We start from the raw sequence: 18,677 nt of genomic DNA, 5'->3' as shown, positions 1-18,677 counted from the left end.
GGCTATTTTAGCCTGGGCTAAAAAGTTTGGTTTGGGAAGGGCTTTTTGGCTTTTTGGCTTTTTTGATTTTTTTTGTGAGAGAAGAGTGTAATGATTATGGGTTGGATGTGATGTTTTGTTTGTTGTGGCTAAAATAGCCTGTTTTGTCTTTTGTTGCTATTTTAGCCCCAACCCAACTTGCCAAACACCACCTTAACAATCCTGTAAAATTAGCAAGCAAATCCAAACACCTGGTAGGCCTGAGGTTTAAGCCCTTAGGTCCTAGGTTCAACTCCCCTCTGGGCCAATCTCCTGGACGTAGCACAGTTGGTTAGGAGGTTGACCTCAAGGATGCCTTATCAGCTACTTGGTGTGGGTTTAATTCTCCTCCGCTGTGCGATTCCTGACTTAAGCGGAGCTTGCCTTGGGAGGTCGGGACAAGCTTCCAGGTTATAGTCTCTTACTCGGAACGGACAACAGGATACCCTAGTGATTTCCTCAAGGGGCGTTGCCTTGGTCCTGCGGGAGAATGAGAGGATTTTTTTGTAAAAAAAAAAAAAAAAAAAAAACAGCTAGTTTGCCCAAATAAGTGGTCATTAATTTAATATACATATAAAAGAAGTGTATATAAAAATATAAAATTATCTGAAATACATATAAAAAATATTTTAAATATTATATTAATTTGAAAGGACAACTCATAGGATTTTAAACAAGTATTAGTTCTTCACCCTTACAACCAAGAAAGCTTTTGTCCTCTGTATTGTGTCTTCTTTTCACACCACCCCACACCATTGTATATTGAGTCAAGCCTTCTCTCACCACTAAGACTTCACTCAAGCTTTGGGGGCCATTATGATGCAATAAGAGGTGAATTATTATTATTATTATTATTATGTTTTTTTGAACTAGCAATAAGAGGTGATTGATCTCTGCTTTTGCTTCCATTTTTCTTCAAATTGTATTCTATACAGTCTGTTTAGTTGAGTTTTTGTTTTTTTTTTTTTTTTGTTTTCATTTTCTTGTGTTTAAGAAACAAAAGTGGATTGTTTTCAGATTTCCATTTTTTTCTTCAAATTGTATTCTATACAGTCTCTTTAGTTGAGTTTTTGTTTTTTTTTAGTTTTCATTTTCTTGTTTTTAGAAACAAAAGTGGATTGTTTTCAGATTCTTTGGCTCCCTCTATATGTATTGATCAGTTAAACTCCCTGTTCTCTTTGTCCTCTGTTTTCTGCATTATATTTTCAAACATGATTTTCAGGTCACTGAAACATGATATTTGATGCACTACTGTTCAAACTTCTCGTTGTTTGAATGAAGTGTTTTTGGCTCCATTGAAGTAAATGGTGATTGATTTTTTTGCAACTAACAGGTAAGACTTCTCATTAGCCTATTTCATGTCACGGGTTTGAGTCATAGAAACAACACTTATGAAGGTTAAAGAGTGCGTACATCGTGTCTGTCCAAAACCAGTGTTTTATTAGGAGTGTTGTGCACAAATTTTCATTTTCTTGGATCCATGTTTGCTCATCTCGAATGGGTTCTGGCGAAGCGGTTCGAATGATGGGAACCGCCTCTCCAGAGAAATATATAGGTTTAAAGACTGCATACAATCGTGTTTTAGCGACAGTTTCGTGCACTGTGACACTTTTTAATCTTAATTTTCATTTCCTTGTATCCATGTTTCCTCATCTTAAGTGGGTTTTGATGGCATGGGTTTGAGTAATGGGAATCGCCTCTCTATAAAAATAGATAGGGTTAAGATTACATACATCTTGCCCACTCAGAACCCGCACTTTAATCGGAGTTTGATGCACTGAATTGCCCTTTTAATCTTTATTTTCATTTTCTTGCATCCATGTTTGCTCATCTCAAATGGGCTTTGGAGCTTGTGATCTGTATTTCATTTCTTGATTTGGTTTGGTTTGGTTTAGTTTAGTCCTGTTTCAAATATTGATGATTTATGATAATTTTTGTTCTTTGTTAGTTGTCCTCTATTCTATAATGATTTTAGGTCTCTAAGATGTACCATTTCTCATGCTTATGTTGTTTTTCAGGAAAGTAGTTGGTGTATGAGGAGCAAGTTTCAAATGGAGTGGGTAACCATGTCATCTTCCTCTTGGCTCGCATCTCCTGAATGTTCAATCTCTCAATCCTCAAATGCAATCCAATGGCTGGCATTCATCTTCCTCTCACCATGTCCTCAAAGACTAATCTTCTCAGCCATTGATGTTCTATTCATATTGACCCTTCTCGTGTTTTCACTCCAAAAGCTCTGTTCTAGATTCTTCTCAAATAGCAACACCAATTCCTCCATGAAGAAGCCCCTACTTGAAACCACTAAATCCTACCCGAGAGTCACCATTTGGTTCAACCTGTGTCTAGTTCTAACAGCTCTGTTAGCAATTTGTTACACAGTGCTATGCATTCTAGCTGTTTGTCAAGGTGTCCAAACCACATGGAAGCTTATAGAAGCTTTGTTTCGATTAGCTCAAGCGATAACACATGTCTCCATTTTGATCCTAATTGCACATGAGAGGAAATTGGAAGCTGTTTCTCATCCTATGTCGCTTCGGGTTTATTGGGTAGCAAACTTTGTTGTTCTATGTTTGCTCACTGCTTCAGGTATCGCCCGGTTTATCACCGTTGGCAGTAATTTTGACACCAGCATGAAAGTGGATGATATAGTTTCCATTTTTGTCCTTCCAATTTCTGCATTTCTTTTATTTGCTGCTGTTAAAGGAACATCTGGGATTGTTGTTGGAGAACAAGAATTAGGAGCAACCTCGAGATCACAAGTAAATGGAAATGGGATTGCTTTGATTGATCCTAATGTGAGTGGCTATGCCACAGCTTCTTGGTTCTCTAAACTAACATGGTTTTGGTTGAATCCGATTCTGAAAAAGGGATACAAATCCACTCTAAAGATGGACGATGTTCCTTCACTTTCACCAGAGCATCGGGCTGAAAGAATGGCGGAGCTTTTTGCAATGAATTGGCCTAAACCAGATGAGAATTCGAAGAACCCTGTGCGAACCACGTTACTTCGTTGCTTCTGGAAGGACATTATTTTCACCGGTTTACTTGCTGTGGTGAAATTGATTGTCATGTATGTTGGTCCAGTACTAATCAATGGTTTTGTTGATTTCACTTCCGGGAAAGGGGATGACCCCAACGAAGGATACTATCTGGTATCGATCCTTCTAGTTGCGAAAATCATTGAATGCATTAGTTCCCACCATTTCAATTTCCACTCTCAGAAACTCGGGATGCAAATCCGGTGCACTGTCATCACAGCTTTATACAAAAAGGGTCTTAAATTATCGTGTTCTTCCCGGCAAGATCATGGGGTCGGACAGATTGTGAATTACATGGCTGTTGATGCACAGCAACTCTCTGATTTGATGTTGCAATTGCATTCAATATGGTTAATGCCATTCCAACTTGGTGTTGCGTTGGCCCTCCTTTATTACTACATGGGTCTCTCAATGCTTGCAGCATTGGTTGTAGTTGTTGGAGTTATGATATTCAGTTTATACCGTACTCGAAAGAACAATATATTCCAGTACATGGTGATGAAAAGCCGCGATTCAAGGCTTAAGGCTACTAACGAGATGTTGAATAATATGCGTGTGATCAAATTTCAAGCATGGGAGGAACATTTCAATCAGAGAATTGAATCGTTTCGGGATAAAGAGTATGGATGGCTTAGCAAGTTTACATTCTCAATGTCTTTTACGATGATTTTGCTTTGGTGCATGCCGGTTGTGTTGTCAGCACTTGTATTTGGGTTTTCAATCTTGCTCGGAGTCTCTCTTGACCCTGGAACGGTGTTCACAGCAACAACGGTTCTTAGAATTATTCAAGATCCAGTCCGAACTTTCCCTCAAGCTCTTATTTCGGTTTCACAAGCTTTGATCTCGCTAGGGAGGTTGGATGGGTTTTTGGTAAGCCAGGAATTGGATGATAGGTCAGTGGAGAGAGAGGAAGGCTGTGACAGTAGAACTGCTGTGGAGGTGATAGGTGGGACTTTTTCGTGGGAAGATGAAGGTCAAAATGCAGATTTGAAAAATGTGAATTTAGAAATCAAGAAAGGTGAGCTTGCTGCTATTGTTGGTACTGTTGGATCAGGAAAATCTTCTTTATTGGCTTCAATTCTTGGTGAGCTTCACAAGAAGTCAGGAAAGGTCTGTATCCTTCGTTTCTTCTATTAACTCATCATGAACCAATTTTTTTGCAGATTTTGTTTTGTGTGCTCCTCATATATCATCATTTCTCCACTGAAACTTAGTTGATAAAATCATATTGTACTTCAACCAAAATATATTTGATGGCAGTAGAATGTGAATTTCTATTATGTATCGGTGAATATTAAAATTGTTATCATTTTGACCTATTCAAATTGTAAGTTGCAAGGCCAATCTATTCACTATTTTACAAGAACATTGGAATTACATGTTGTTTTGAGTCATTAATGATTCGATGTGATTACAATACTTTGTCGGTTTTACTCTATATATAGTATACATGTAAGTAATGTATTGGAGAGGATTGTGGTGGTAATGATTCATCTTTTAATTTTAAGTACCTCTGAACTATTTGGGGGAAGACAAAAGTGGAGGCAACACTTCTGCATTGTGATTATCAGCTTATTTTAGGTCAACATGTGCTTTGCCTATGTTAATTGGACATTGAGTGTAATGGGTAGGCCTGTTTTTTAGTGTTAAACAAAAGGTTAACCAAGTTTGTCTTTGTACTGATTGATATTTGGTTTGTTCCTCAATATCAGCATAACTTGATAATCCAAAATGAGCAACTCGGACTAATTTATGTTAATGTATTCCTGACATTTCCTTTTTGTTCCTATAGGTCAGAGTTTGCGGAACCACCGGTTATGTGGCACAGACGTCGTGGATACAAAATGCAACTATTCAAGAAAACATCTTGTTTGGTTCACCAATGAATAAGGAAAAGTACAACGAAGTGATTAGAGTTTGTTGCTTAGAGAAGGATTTTGAAGTTATGGATCATGGGGACCAAACTGAGATTGGAGAGCGTGGGATCAACCTTAGTGGCGGCCAGAAGCAGAGGATTCAACTTGCTAGGGCTGTTTATCAGGACTGTGATATCTATCTTCTTGATGATATTTTTAGTGCTGTTGATGCTCATACTGGATCAGAAATCTTCAAGGTTGCGGTGAACTCTATAATGTTAAAGTTGAGAATTGCTTGAAAAATATGATGCTCTTGGTTCTCATTTTTGTCGTGCTAGAAGTTCTAAAATTATCATAGAAACTGAAGCATTGATGCCCTGTCACCTAAGAAGCATGAACACAGGCACACTACGCAACTTTGTTCAAAAAATTAGAATACGAACAAGTCAGGGATATGACAAAATATATATATATTCTACATATTTGTATTTGGTATGCATATGAATATGAATTTAGGCACAAATATATGTTAAATAGTTTGATATACATTGTTGGGCCCATTTCCTAACAGTTTAGGCTTTTGGAAAAATTGGTGACTTAACATGGTATCAGAGCCAGAGTACTCAAGGATGGGTAGGGTGCGTGTCCCTGTCCTACACGCCGTAGGTGCTGCCGAGTGAGCACGCTGGACGCGAGGGAGGGTGTGAAGTGAAGTCCCACATCGCCTGAGTACTAAAGTAATATTAAGCATATAAACATGAGGGCACCCTCACCTTAATAGATAGCTTTTGGGGTGAGTTAACATGGTATCAGAGCCAGAGTACTTAAGGATGGGTAGGGTGTGTGTCCTTGTCCTACACGCCGCAGGTGCTGTCGAGTGAGCACGCTGGGCATGAGGGAGGGTGTGAAGCGAAGTCCCACATCGCCTGAGTACTAAAATAATATTAAGCATATAAGCGTGAGAGCACCCTCACCTTAATAGATAGCTTTTGGGGTGAGTTCTACCCAAGACCATGTAACATGGTATTAGAGCTAGAGTACTCAAGGATAGGTAGGGTGCGTGTCCCTGCCCTACACGCTGTAGGTGCTGCCGAGTGAGCACGCTGGGCATGAGGGAGGGTGTGAAGCGAAGTCTCACATTGCCTGAGTACTAAACTAATATTAAGCATATAAGCGTGATGGCACCCTTACCTTAATAACTAGCTTTTGGGGTGAGTTCTACCCAAGACCATGTAACATGGTATCAGAGCCAGAGTACTCAAGGATGGGTAGGGTGCGTGTCCCTGCCCTACACGCCACAGTGCTGCCGAGTGAGCACGCTGGGCATGATGGAGGGTGTGAAGCGAAGTCCCACATCGCCTGAGTACTAAAGTAATATTAAGCATATAAGCGTGAGGGTACCCTCACCTTAAGAGCTAGCTTTTGGGGTGAGTTTTATCCAAGACCATGTAACAATATGTGTGTGAGAGAGAGAGAGAGAGAGAGAGAGAGAGATTGATGTGTGTAGGGGTATCTTTTTAATTTTCCCACTTTCTCCCTTTTTTAAAATTTGTTTTTTACGTCCATATATTTTACTTTGACCCCAATTAGGCTTTCTAGGATTGTAAAAAAAAACCACAAAATTGTCCTGAGGTGTGTCCAAAGATAGGCCTGTGTCCGACACGTGAATACACATGTTGGACATGGGACACCACACCATGTCTCTGCTTCCTAGGCCATCAATCTTTGAGTCAATACTAAATCAATACTGGACTGTGATGAAGTTGTATATAAATTTGTTTACTGTTAAACAACCTAACAGATAAATGGTCCTTTTATGTTTTGAAAAATTGAAGGACTATAACTTCTATAAATTGTTGCAGGAATGTGTGAGGGGAGCTCTCAAAGATAAGACTGTTTTACTTGTGACACACCAAGTTGATTTCTTGCATAAAGCTAACCATATATATGTAAGTATCATTCTCTTTTTCGTTGGTATCCATGAATTTTATAGTAAACTTGGTTTCCATCTTATGGAGTGTATAAATTCTTTGTAATTAGAGATTTCACAAGTGATTTGAAGTGATCTATTGTAGACTTGTATTACTCTAAACATCATATCCTTTATTCTTGTGTATGATAATTTTTAGGAAATGTTAACAAGTGCTCCTGAGGCATTGTTTAATATTGGGATTTATGTAAAAACTGTTTTAGAAATGATGAAAAAGTAAAAAAAAAAAAAAGTTTAAAATTCAGTGAAAAGTGTTTTGGAATTATTGAAAGAATATATTATGTTCTTCAATTAGTTTCTTCACATAAATTCTTAATAGCTAATCAACAGGTCATGCGAGATGGGATGATCGTGCAATCCGGGAGGTATCAAGAGCTTCTTGAATCTGGCTTGGATTTCGGTGCACTTGTAGCTGCATATGAAACCTCCATGGATCTTGTGGAAATGAGCACTCCCATATCAACTGACAACCTACAAGCGCCGAAGTCACCCCATACCCCTTTAACCCGCGGGGAATCCAATGGCAAAAGCAAGTCTCTTGACAAATCCAAGTCTGAAAAGGGTACCTCAAAACTCATTGAAGATGAGGAGAGAGAAACTGGCAGTGTCAGCGGAGACGTGTACAAGCAGTATTGCACTGAGGCATATGGATGGTGGGGAGTGGCAGCTGTGATAACGGTCTCTGTAGCCTGGCAAAGCTCACTTATGGGAAGCGATTATTGGCTCGCATACGAGACGTCAGATCAAACCATTTTTAAACCTTCTTTGTTTATGCTCGTCTACTCAATCCTAGCTGCAACGGCATGCGTGTTGGTGATAATAAGGGCATTCATTGTTGCAATACTCGGTCTCAAAACAGCTCAGCAATTCTTCAGTCAAATTCTTCGTAGCGTGTTGCACGCTCCAATGTCATTCTTTGATACTACTCCATCAGGAAGAATTCTAAGTCGAGTGTGTTTTACCACCCTTTCTTACTATTTTACGTTACTTTTGGTGTGTTGTGCCTCATTAATGGGCATGTTTGTTGCAACTTTTCTTAAAAGCATAAGTTAAAAAAAAAAAAAAAAACCCTTCTCCAACTTCTAGATAATCAATTTTTTCAACTTATTTAAACTATAAGTTATATAAGCTGCACCAAACAGTCCCAGTATCTCATGATTATTACATTCTATCAACAACATGAATGAGAAAGAGCAAAGTTGCTTCATGCTTTCACTAATGAACATTATGTTTTTCAGGCATCAACTGATCAAGCTGCTGTTGACTTTATGCTTCCCTTTTTTTTGAGTATGACACTAGTGATGTACTTCAATTTGATTACCATTGTGGTTATTACATGTATGAATGCCTGGCCAGTAGTATTCCTTGTTATTCCGCTGATTTGGGTGAATATTTGGTATCGGGTATGATAACTATTCACTTCATATACATATATTTGTCTCTTGTTATTACTTGTGTTTTATGGTTAAAAAAAAAAAAAGATTTGTTTGCAGAAAGTTTGTACTAAGAACTGCATGTACTTTATTGAGTTTTTTTTTTTTTTTGGTTTTTTGTGCAGGGATTCTACCTTGTAACATCTCGGGAATTAACCCGGCTTGATGCAATTACTAAAGCCCCGGTCATACATCACTTCTCGGAAACCGTCTCTGGTGTTATGACAATCCGGTGCTTCAGGAAGCAGAAAAGGTTTTTTCAGGGAAATGTTGACAGGGTCAATGCAAATTTACGCATGGATTTCCACAACAATGCGTCAAATGAATGGTTCGGATTCCGCTTGGAACTGATTGGGAGCTTTTTCCTTTGCATTTCTACCATGATTATGGTCTTGTTGCCAAGCAGTGTTGTCAATCCAGGTAGTAAATTGCCCCAAATTCAAAATCATTAAAACACGCTTAACTAATAACATTCTGAAATGGACACATATCGGACATTTATGCATAATACACATGTCGGACACATATCACATAACCTTACTGATGTTTCGTGTTTGACACGTTTTTTTTTCTCTTTTGCACATTTATAAGAGTTCATGCAACAAAGCTTATTGTTATAAAATATTGGAGTTGACAACCTGACTAATGCCTTATTGTATGCCACAGAGTATGTCGGCTTGTCTCTTTCCTATGGCCTTTCCCTGAACGTTATGTTGTTTTTTACGGTCTATATGAGTTGCAACGTGGAGAACAAAATGGTTTCAGTTGAGAGAATTAAGCAGTTTATAAGAATCCCATCAGAAGCTGCTTGGAGGATACCTGATTGTCTTCCGTATCCAAACTGGCCGACCCGTGGTGACATTGAGATAAAGAACTTGCAGGTAATTTACTTAAAGTCTGTAATGATATTTCTTATATTAAAGTGCCAAGGGGTTATGTTTTATCTTTTATTTTTTATTATTGATTTGAGAAAACAAGAACAAAGAAGTTTTGGAAGTGCTTTCTTTTATGTTGAAACTTTCTAATGAAAAAAATGACAGGGTATGCCTCTAGCTGAAAACTGATACAAATAGATTGATCTTAGACTTGTGATTTGTCAACTTTTTCTCATTTGTTTTCTTTTCCTTATAATTATTCCGCATTATTGCCATCTCTAGCTCTAGTTATATGTAAATGTGGTTGAGGAGAGCGGCTATTTCCACATCTCACTCATAATTCTTTCTAATCACAGTGGAACATAGTGATCACAGACGTAGCCCTAGTTTTGGGCTAATTACAGTTCTTATTTATTTATTCTTCTCTGTTTTATGTGTCTCATTGATCCTAGTTAGGAGTCTTGCAATTCCTAACATCATCTTCATTTGTTGCTTGATTTGAAGTTGTTTTTATCTTCTCTGAATTAGAGGGAATTGTTGTTGCATTGAGCAGGTTAGATATCGACCAAATACTCCACTAGTTATCAAAGGCATTACTCTGAACATTCATGGAGGAGAGAAGGTTGGCATTGTTGGGCGAACGGGAAGTGGAAAGTCAACTCTGATCCAAGTTTTCTTTAGACTAGTAGAGCCTTCGGGAGGGAAAATCATAATTGATGGGGTTGACATTTGCAAGTTGGGCCTTCATGATCTTAGGTCTCAGTTTGGGATCATCCCTCAGGACCCTGTGCTTTTCGAAGGAACGGTTAGAAGCAATATTGATCCCATTGGGCTGTATTCAGATTCGGAAATATGGAAGGTAAACATTTGATTCCAACTGTTTGATCGGATTCTCATTTGTACATTATGTGCATAAATTGTAGCACACCGTAGTATTGAACTTTTTTTTTTGAATATGCTGACAAATTGTTCTATTCTTTTAGAGTCTTGAACGTTGCCAATTGAAAGATGTTGTGGCTGCAAAGCCTGAAAAACTCAATGCATCAGGTCTCTCTCTCTCTCTCTCTCTCTGGATTGTCAGTTTTTGAAATTCTCATTCACTGCAATGAAATTTTGAGTGCCTCTAAATGTTAATGAAAAATATGGTTGGACACTCCACATTTCATAATTATTTTCAATACCATTATACTGCTAAATCAACTTACCCAAAAAGGGAAAACCTAAAACCTTACATACACTTCCTGCCACCAGCTTCTTCAACTGGCCGATACTATCAACACCTCAGCTCCCTCTCCATCTCTGACCACCACCCCCAACCTCTTTCCTCCCCAGCTCCCCCCGTAGCGTCTAACCCCTCATTTTCCCTCCCCAACACCCCACCCCTCTCCTTCCCTCTCTTTCTGCTTGAGGCCTGAGTTGGTGTTGGTGAGGTTTAGGATTAGGGTTTAAGAAAGAGGGAGGGAGGGAGGGAGGGGGAAGGGGCAGCGGCTTCCGGAGATGGAGGGGGTGGTGGCTGGGGTGGGGTTTAGGGTTAGGGTTCGAGAGGTAGGAAGGGGGAGGGAATGGGGGCTGGGTGTTTGCCAATGATGGTAGGGTGTTTGTAGAGATGGCACTGAAGGAGTGTTAGGGTTGGAATTGATTGAGGTGTTCAAAGAACAATAAAATTTAAATTTAGAAATTGTGCATTCAAAAAAATGGGCGTCCGAACATAAATTTTGACGTGCATTTAAAGGCTTCCAATTTTTTATGTTTTGCTACATCAGTAACTTTACAATTGAAGTGCCCAACAATTGTGAATAATTTACTTGTATCAGTGGTTGATGGCGGAGACAATTGGAGTGTGGGACAGAGACAGCTTCTGTGCTTGGGGAGAGTTATGCTGAAACACAGCAAGATTCTGTTTATGGACGAAGCAACGGCTTCTGTCGACTCCCAGACCGATGCTGTCATTCAGAAAATCATTCGCGAGGACTTTGTGTCGTGTACAATAATCAGCATAGCTCACAGAATACCCACAGTTATGGACTGTGACAAAGTGATGGTTATGGATGCTGGTATGTGTTTCACTCTCTATAGCCATTACTGCTACATCATTTCAAAAGCTTAACCAAAAAACATGTAGAATTCATGGGCACCCTTATTTATTTTCACGGGCCCTCTAGTCAAGTAGGTCCAAAAAACTAAAAAAAATTGCAAATTTTTTTAGTAAAGACCAAAAAAAAAAAAAAAAAAAAAAAAGCAACAAAATGTTGTTAAAAATATTTTACAAAACTCCCGATGTGTAGACTTTGGTGGCTTCTCTCCAAAAGTCAGTGAAGTAGCGACCCATCTTAATTATAAGCATATTTACAGGTTGATTGAGCTTTTCTGGACATGATTAATGGCTTTTGACTTGAAATTCTCTTTATGATATTGTCTGTTTCAATATATTGAGTGTGGGAAATTGGAATTATTTTCTCTCTTCTTTTGAAAACAGTTTTTTGCACAAAAATGATAATGTTATGAAAAAAATGGGTGTTTTCCTTTTATTGTTTTGTTTTTGAATACAAAAAAACGAAACAGAACCAAATAGGCCCAAAATATCCTATTGCAGATTAGCGGAACATGACATATATATAACAATTAGGCAAATGGTATGTTTTTAATGTTCGATCTGCTCATTCTATGTCAAATATTTGTGTGTCGTGGCTTTGTTTTGTCGGTACAGGATGGGCAAGGGAATATGAAGCCCCATCTCAGTTGCTCGAGAGGCCTTCGTTGTTTGGGGCATTGGTTCAAGAGTATGCTAGCCGATCAGAGATATGAGTTCACACCCTTTTGCGAGAGGTACACCAGATTATTGCAGCTAGACCAAATACCTTGATTCTAGCTTTTAGGGAATTGAAAATTTTGTAATTTCCTTATTTCGTGGCTTTGATTTAGAGACCACTGTTAATACTGTTATTATTATTTTGTTTTTCTTGTTATTTCTTTGCTTTTGGTTTGCCTACGAATAATAGGTTGGTGTGCTACATGTATATTTCTCTTCTCGGAAGAATTTTCTGAGTATTTTCTGTCCAAATTATTGTCGCCTTTGTTCTTTGAAAGATTATCAAAATATATAGTGTTATCTAAGCTAGCAACTGACTTATTGACCAGGCAAAATTATATCTGAAAATTCTATTCTTACAGAAATAGTATGGGAGGCTAATTTGGATGGTTGAAATCATCTAGATTACACTATTCTATTTCGTTCACTTTATTACTACTCCTAACTTCTTATTTCAAGAATGGCCTAACTTCTTTATTTTAAGAATGTATGCCAAGGTGTCTTGTAATTTTTACTGTACATTTAGATTTATAAAGAATTTTTACAGAACCGGAGCGTAGAGGTTTAAAGGCCTAATGATGGGGGCATTTATTGTAGTTCTCGGATACGGTATTATTTTGTTAAAATGTGACAACATTGTTAAATGGTTGAATTGAATGTTCAGAGCTTTATAATCCTTATTACACACAATTGAAAAAAGAAGGCAAAATGGTAAATGGTTATGGTTTTCTTGCTCCGCCATGATTGTCGGATGTTTTAGTGAAATTCTTCTGGGTGGTGAAATAAAAACGCTAAATATACGAAGTTCTTATACAAACAACTCGTACAAAGACAATACAATGCACGCATTCGTTTCCCTTTCAATTATGAACGACAGTGATAACTGAATTCTAAATAAGAATTCTATTTGTGTGTATAGAGCATTATGAATCTAGCGAGGGTTGATATGATGATATTGTTTTCCTACATTCCAAACACTTCTATGTGTTTTGTTATGATTTCTGCATGAAATCTTCCACAGTAGATTGCTGCTGTAATACCAGTATTGACGCATTGACCTTCATATCAGAAGATGCAAGTATGTCTCCTATAATCCCTAGTTCTTGGAGATAGCTCCAATCGGTAAGTCCGGTTACCAGCGGGGAATCACTGTCAAGCCTTCTCCCCACCAACATGAAATCATAATGGTTGTCGATTGCCAAAAGCACCTGGGATGTCTCAGCTCCGTCTTTCACAATCACTTCCCTGTATTCGATATCTTGGTTCTCTCCATACATGTTCCTCAACTCATTTATCACCTTCAAATCAAGCTTAGCTTCCATCAAATCGCTAATAAACTCGTCTTCTGCAATTAATCGAATGACAGTAAGCCTGATCGCCTGGTCTTCTACCATCCTTATGCCATAGGCTAGTGCTTCCCGGGAGTCTGGCCCTCCCGCAAAGATTACACAAACGTGGAACTTGATCTTGCTATGTGTGTCTAACCTCCAGTTCATAATGATCCTCTTGTCGATGAGGAGCCCAACCGAGCAAGGAGCGTTTTCAAGAACATTTTTGGTCACCTCCCTCACTGCAGTGCTCTCTGACTTGTGAAATGGGATGATTAATAAGGATGCGCTCTTTTCCAAGGCAAGTGTACAGATATCGTCATGCATCGTAGTGTAAGGCGTTATGGAGGTGAAGTGATGATGTTTTATTGTCCCTTCACCACTTATCTCGTGGTGGTGGAAAGCATTGATGATCCGGTCTGTTCTGGTGTGGGACGATGACGACCGGGGCTTATGAAGCTGGTGGTTGATGAGCACGGGGTGGTCACGGCCGACCAGTTCCATGAGGTCAAGGACAAATGCACTGATGGGTCGTTCGCGGGTCGGGTTGGAGGCATTGAGGAGGTTCATTAGGCTGAAAACTTGATCTTCTTCGTGGATGCAGAGGATGATTCGAAGCTCGCTTTCATGGATGGATTGTTGGATTGTTCTTCTCTTATAATTCATGTATCGTTTCGAAGGATCGTAGAGATGGCAAATCAGAGGAGTAACAATGGCTGCATTCAGTACTGTCATGATCGTTATGATTGAGTAAATGTCTATGTTGATTAACTGCATCACCATGAACATGTTGTCAAAAGATCAAAATAAGAAGAATTGCATTAATATTTTATCTCCAATTTGTGTTTAAATTTGTTCACATAGTCGTTTTAATTTTTGTCAAAACAATACTAGGACCATTTCAATACAAATTAAATAGGTTATGAATCAAATTGAAACAATTAAAATATCAGCATCAAAATGAATACTTTTGTTTGTTTGTTTTTTTTCTTTCCTTTTGGGTGGTGAGTATGTAATAGTATATCAGTTGTGCTATGTGCATAAAAAAACCACACATAAAATGCATAGACGTGAGACAAAAAAAAAAATCGCATCTGTAGTTGCGAACTTGTTCAGTTCTATAGTTGCAAACATTTGTATTTCATATCTGTTCATTATGTGGTTTCATTCTTTCAGTGCACCTAGACTTACTCATAGTATAATAATAATAATAATTACCGCAAAGCGCAGGAAGAGTTTGTAAAAGACAATATCAAATAAGCCTTGGGAGCTCAAGATAAGGCCAAGAGTGAAAGAATCTTTGTAAGGCAACTTGTAAATCACCAATGGCACCACTGAGGCAACAAGTTTCCCCAAGAAACTTGCCACTATCAGTACCTCTGTCCGACCAAATGCTGCCATATTGATAGTATACACATCCACATACCGACCTGCATCCAATATATACGCAGGCAACAACACGGTCGATATTAATATCTCCAGTTTCTCCAACAACCCTGATCCCAGTGGTGGTCCTGGTGGCATCGCCAGCCCCAGTATCATCGCCCCGAAGTATGCTTTGTATCCCAAATACTCGAATGTGAAACAAGTCATCAAATACATCATAAAAATGACAGTGAATTGCGATTCTTTCATGCTCCCGCCTTCCGGGATTTTCTTCATCATCCTGAACGTGAAGGGCCGAAGCACAAAAACTATGGTTATTATCAAGAGTAATCTACAAGCCTCCGATTTTAAGTATGTATTGCTAGTGTACTGAAACGCGGAGGCTTGGAAGAGGAAAGATTTGGCCATCTGAAAAGTCCAACTGCTGCATGAGCTGATTAAGGACGAGGACATGGCGAGGCGACCTATCTCAGAGTTGAGGAGTTTGATATCTTCGAGGAGGAGGGAGGTGACTTGGAATGAGGTGGAGGAGGTGAGGGTGGCAATCCAGTGTTGGTTCATGTCGGGATCATTGTTCATGATGTTCATGGCACCGTAACAGAGTGCCAATGGAGTCAGGAAGCTAATGACACCGATCATCCAGGATAATTTGCCGGATGACTTGATCACACTGACGTCGGTTCGAACGCCGACGATGAAAGAGAAGGTGGTGAGGCTGAAGAGCTCCAAGAAGCCCATTAGCGTTGACTGGTTGATGGTCTGCGAGCTTTCATATAACTCTCCCAAGCCAAGCAATTTGAACATTGATGGCCCTAATAGTATCCCAGTCTGATCCTCCCGCCAAAAAAAAACCAAAAGGGAACTCATTAATTAATTATACAAATAATGCTAGCTAAGTGTACATAATTCATCCACATAAATATATATATGGGTAAATTACACTGATACACAAGGTTGAAAGCGTGTTGTGTCAAACTTAAAAATTCATTATTTAAGTTTGATTTAATAACTTAACGAGTTTAAAATTATATTCAAACTTCATTTGTTTACATAATAAGTTGATTTCAGATGAGTTTTTAAGAAGTCGAGCTCGAGCAGCTTGATTTTTATTTTTTTTATCCAATAACATTCTGGGTAAATTTTTGGACTGTTTTCTTATGGTTCTCAATACATGATTTAAATATATGGACCATGCAATAATTTTTTGAAATTTTTATCTTTTCTGTAATTAATGTACATACAATACTAGAAATAAATATCACTGTGTGCTTATATTCATGTTACATGTTTGGCTCAATTGGAAGGGGCTTAATTGAATTATTTAAGTTACTCATATGCTTTGATCTCCCAATAATCCAAAACGTTCAAGTTGTGTTTTGTGCATGCAACAAATAAAAAAAAAAATATTTCATATAATTTCAATTCTTATCATATTTTTCATTTCTAAACACAATTGAAATGAGATTACGTATAACATAACTCAATAAAGAATAACGTTATATATAAAAATGGATTTCTTACCTAAGTTTTGTACAACCCAGACACAAAAGTATGGATATCTGAGGTGCATATTTATTAATTTCTACCCTTGCCACCTTTGCGTGCAGTGGTAAGAAAATCTTATGAGAAATCTGATTTTTCGTATAACATCACTCAATAAACAACAAAACCAAATTTAAAAGAAAGAAAAAAAGCAAATTTTAAATAAATTATACAGCTTGAGCTTACCAACATATCTGCAACAAATCTAGGTTGTTTGAGAGGCTTCAAAAAGTATCTCATCGTTGCAGATAGGATGATTGCAAGCCCTAGCTGCAAAAGAAGCAATGGAATAGGATAGGACAATATTAGCTCATTCTTCCTAAATAAACCTTTCGAAATCAATGCAGTAGCAAAATATTGGCAGCGATGAGAAAGACCCCAAACAACCCATGGGAATGGTAATTCAGGCTTTGTCGAATTGGCTATCGACATGGTCGGTTTTTCTTTTTTTCTTTCTTTTCGCAGAATATAATTATTCTTCTGCCATCGGAGATGATGAAGAAGAAGGAGAAGAAGAAAGGGTGTTGTGAAGGAAAGGAAAGGAAAGGAAGACAGTTTTTATTAGGATTATTTGGAAGAATGAGTGGGAAGATTTGGGTGGTGGCCAAGTTTTAATGTGTAATCTCAACTGTCATTTGACATATTGGCCAAACTAGGGAAAATTCTATCAAGTACAACTTCTATTCAATTGAACTATCTAATTTGAGTCCTGTCATGGCTTACCATATAGGGTTCCATTTTAATTATCTATTTTTCTTTAATTTTTAGGTCATGTTAATTATATAAAAAAAAAGAGTTAAATTATTATGTTCTTCGTAGAGGGAATCAAAATCAATGGTTGTAAATATTTCATTTAGATCAATTATAATACTTAGGTCATTCGCTAAATTATTGCCCAAAAATAAAATTTTGAAGACTACCTTTGATGGCTGTAGACCAATGGCAGAGTCAGGAATTCAGTGAAAAGGGACACAAATTAATGACATTATTGATTTTGTTTGTTTCCTCATAATAAACAACAATGAGATATTACTAAACGTAAATATTAAGAGTTTATTAGGATAGATGTGAATTTTAAATTAAAGAATTTGAGATTAAATTTTATTCTAGTATTGTGGAGTAACTATTTTAGGTGGATTGAAAAATTAAAAAAGAAGAAGATAAGTTGAGATAGAAATGATATATTTTAGTAGAAAAATTCTATAAAATACATTGCAAAAAAAATTTCTATCATATGTTGCAGTTACGATCTTTATGGTCTTTAGTTATGACACATTATAGTGTTGGATATAACTTAGTTGTAACTTCTTGTGGTTGTTATTTTGGTTATGATTGAAAAGGTCTTCGATTATACATCAAATAATGATTCGTAATGACTCATTCTGATATTAGTTATGACTTATTGTAAATTGTTTTGCTTTTTTGTGTGTGTGTGTGTTATAATTGAAGATGTGTTTGTTTAGTTATAATTTATATAGTAGTTATTTTAGTTATGAATGAAAATAAAGTAATAACTAATATATGGTACACCCCTTTTGGAGGTGTATAATAGAAAGACTTATTTTAGTAGGTTCATTATAATTAAAAAAAAAAATTATAATAGAAGGACTATTATAATTTGAAGAAGGGATATTATTATAATTTTATAGAACATATATATGATATAATCTATATATATATAGGGGTACCAATATAATTATCAAAACTTGAGGGGGGCACGTGCTCCCCTGGGCAAACATTGCCTCTGCCCCTGCTGTAGACACTCGCATTTTAACTGTCTAGCTTGGGTTATATTATCAGTTTAGAAAAATGATCAAGACCCCCTTTCCCTCCACCCCCTTTGACCCCCTCTCTTTCCTGATTGACCAATTTTTTTTTTTTTTTTTTTTCTCCTCCAATCACCACCCGTGCCGTGTGTGTGGAGGTGGTGGGGGTTGGTGATCGAGGGGGCCTCAATCACAGCCCATCAATTTATTATGAGATCTACTTTGATTATTCAATCTATTAATTTTTAAAAGTGTATATTATACTTTCTACCTCTAAACTAGCATCAAATTGTCTACTTAGTCCCTCAACTATTAGTGGAATTTACTAAGTCCTTAAAATATATAAATCAAAATTATTTAGTCCCTAAACTATTGATTAAATCTATTAAGTTTAAGTCCCTAAAATATTTAATTCAAACATATTTAGTGCTTAAAACAATTATAAAAATAAAATATAAACCCATAAGTATTTTAAATTAGTAAAAGATCTTCAAACATATTTAGTGCTTAAAACAATTACAAAAATAAAATATAAGCCCGTAAGTATTTTAAATTAGTAAAGATCCTATCTAGTTCAGAATTTATTTCATAAAAATCATAAATCTCTATTTTATCTTTAAAAAATATTTTATTTCA

At 37.3% G+C, this 18,677-nt stretch overlaps 2 protein-coding genes across 3 annotated transcripts; one reads left to right on the top strand and one right to left on the bottom strand.

The window, feature by feature from the left end:
- The first annotated feature begins 646 nt into the window (after positions 1 to 646).
- LOC114285730 (ABC transporter C family member 14) lies at positions 647 to 12,324 on the top strand. 2 transcript variants are annotated; one of them, XM_028228805.2, is made up of 13 exons: positions 687 to 849; positions 1,241 to 1,351; positions 2,037 to 4,166; positions 4,849 to 5,169; positions 6,775 to 6,861; positions 7,233 to 7,853; positions 8,141 to 8,305; positions 8,461 to 8,755; positions 9,002 to 9,216; positions 9,764 to 10,069; positions 10,194 to 10,257; positions 11,025 to 11,264; positions 11,918 to 12,324. In XM_028228805.2, exons 3-13 carry the CDS (start codon positions 2,052 to 2,054, stop codon positions 12,013 to 12,015), a joined length of 4,527 nt encoding a protein of 1,508 aa, XP_028084606.1. In that variant the 5' UTR covers positions 687 to 849; positions 1,241 to 1,351; positions 2,037 to 2,051; the 3' UTR covers positions 12,016 to 12,324. The 2 variants fall into 2 exon arrangements, with proteins under 2 accessions (XP_028084605.1, XP_028084606.1); XM_028228804.2 differs by lacking the exon at positions 1,241 to 1,351 and having other exon boundaries at positions 647 to 849.
- Positions 12,325 to 13,011: 687 nt separating this feature from the next.
- On the bottom strand, positions 13,012 to 16,830 carry LOC114285723 (cation/H(+) antiporter 15). Its single transcript, XM_082880412.1, has 3 exons — positions 16,462 to 16,830; positions 14,566 to 15,561; positions 13,012 to 14,118 (listed from the first exon to the last, which is right to left on the bottom strand). Exons 1-3 carry the CDS (start codon positions 16,705 to 16,707, stop codon positions 13,012 to 13,014), a joined length of 2,349 nt encoding a protein of 782 aa, XP_082736538.1. The 5' UTR covers positions 16,708 to 16,830.
- Positions 16,831 to 18,677: the final 1,847 nt, after the last annotated feature.

Source organism: Camellia sinensis, chromosome 7 (genome assembly GCF_055761805.1).
Source record: "Camellia sinensis isolate YWXY chromosome 7, ASM5576180v1, whole genome shotgun sequence".
In the NCBI taxonomy this organism is placed as follows: domain Eukaryota; kingdom Viridiplantae; phylum Streptophyta; class Magnoliopsida; order Ericales; family Theaceae; genus Camellia; species Camellia sinensis.
This window is presented reverse-complemented; position numbering and strand designations above follow the sequence as displayed.

What these genes read in the sequence shown, in the direction of transcription:
- LOC114285723 (XM_082880412.1), bottom strand. Translation starts at nt 16,707, where the DNA reads ATGTCGATAGCCAATTCGACAAAGCCTGAATTACCATTCCCATGGGTT. An exon ending in GATTTGTTGCAGATATGTTG is followed by an intron (nt 15,562 to 16,461) that starts GTAAGCTCAAGC and finishes CGGGAGGATCAG; the next exon opens with ACTGGGATACTATTAGGGCC. An exon ending in AACTCTTCCTGCGCTTTGCG is followed by an intron (nt 14,119 to 14,565) that starts GTAATTATTATT and finishes ATGGTGATGCAG; the next exon opens with TTAATCAACATAGACATTTA.
- LOC114285730 (XM_028228804.2), top strand. Translation starts at nt 2,052, where the DNA reads ATGAGGAGCAAGTTTCAAATGGAGTGGGTAACCATGTCATCTTCCTCT. An exon ending in AAGCAGTGTTGTCAATCCAG is followed by an intron (nt 8,756 to 9,001) that starts GTAGTAAATTGC and finishes TGTATGCCACAG; the next exon opens with AGTATGTCGGCTTGTCTCTT. An exon ending in TTGAGATAAAGAACTTGCAG is followed by an intron (nt 9,217 to 9,763) that starts GTAATTTACTTA and finishes TGCATTGAGCAG; the next exon opens with GTTAGATATCGACCAAATAC.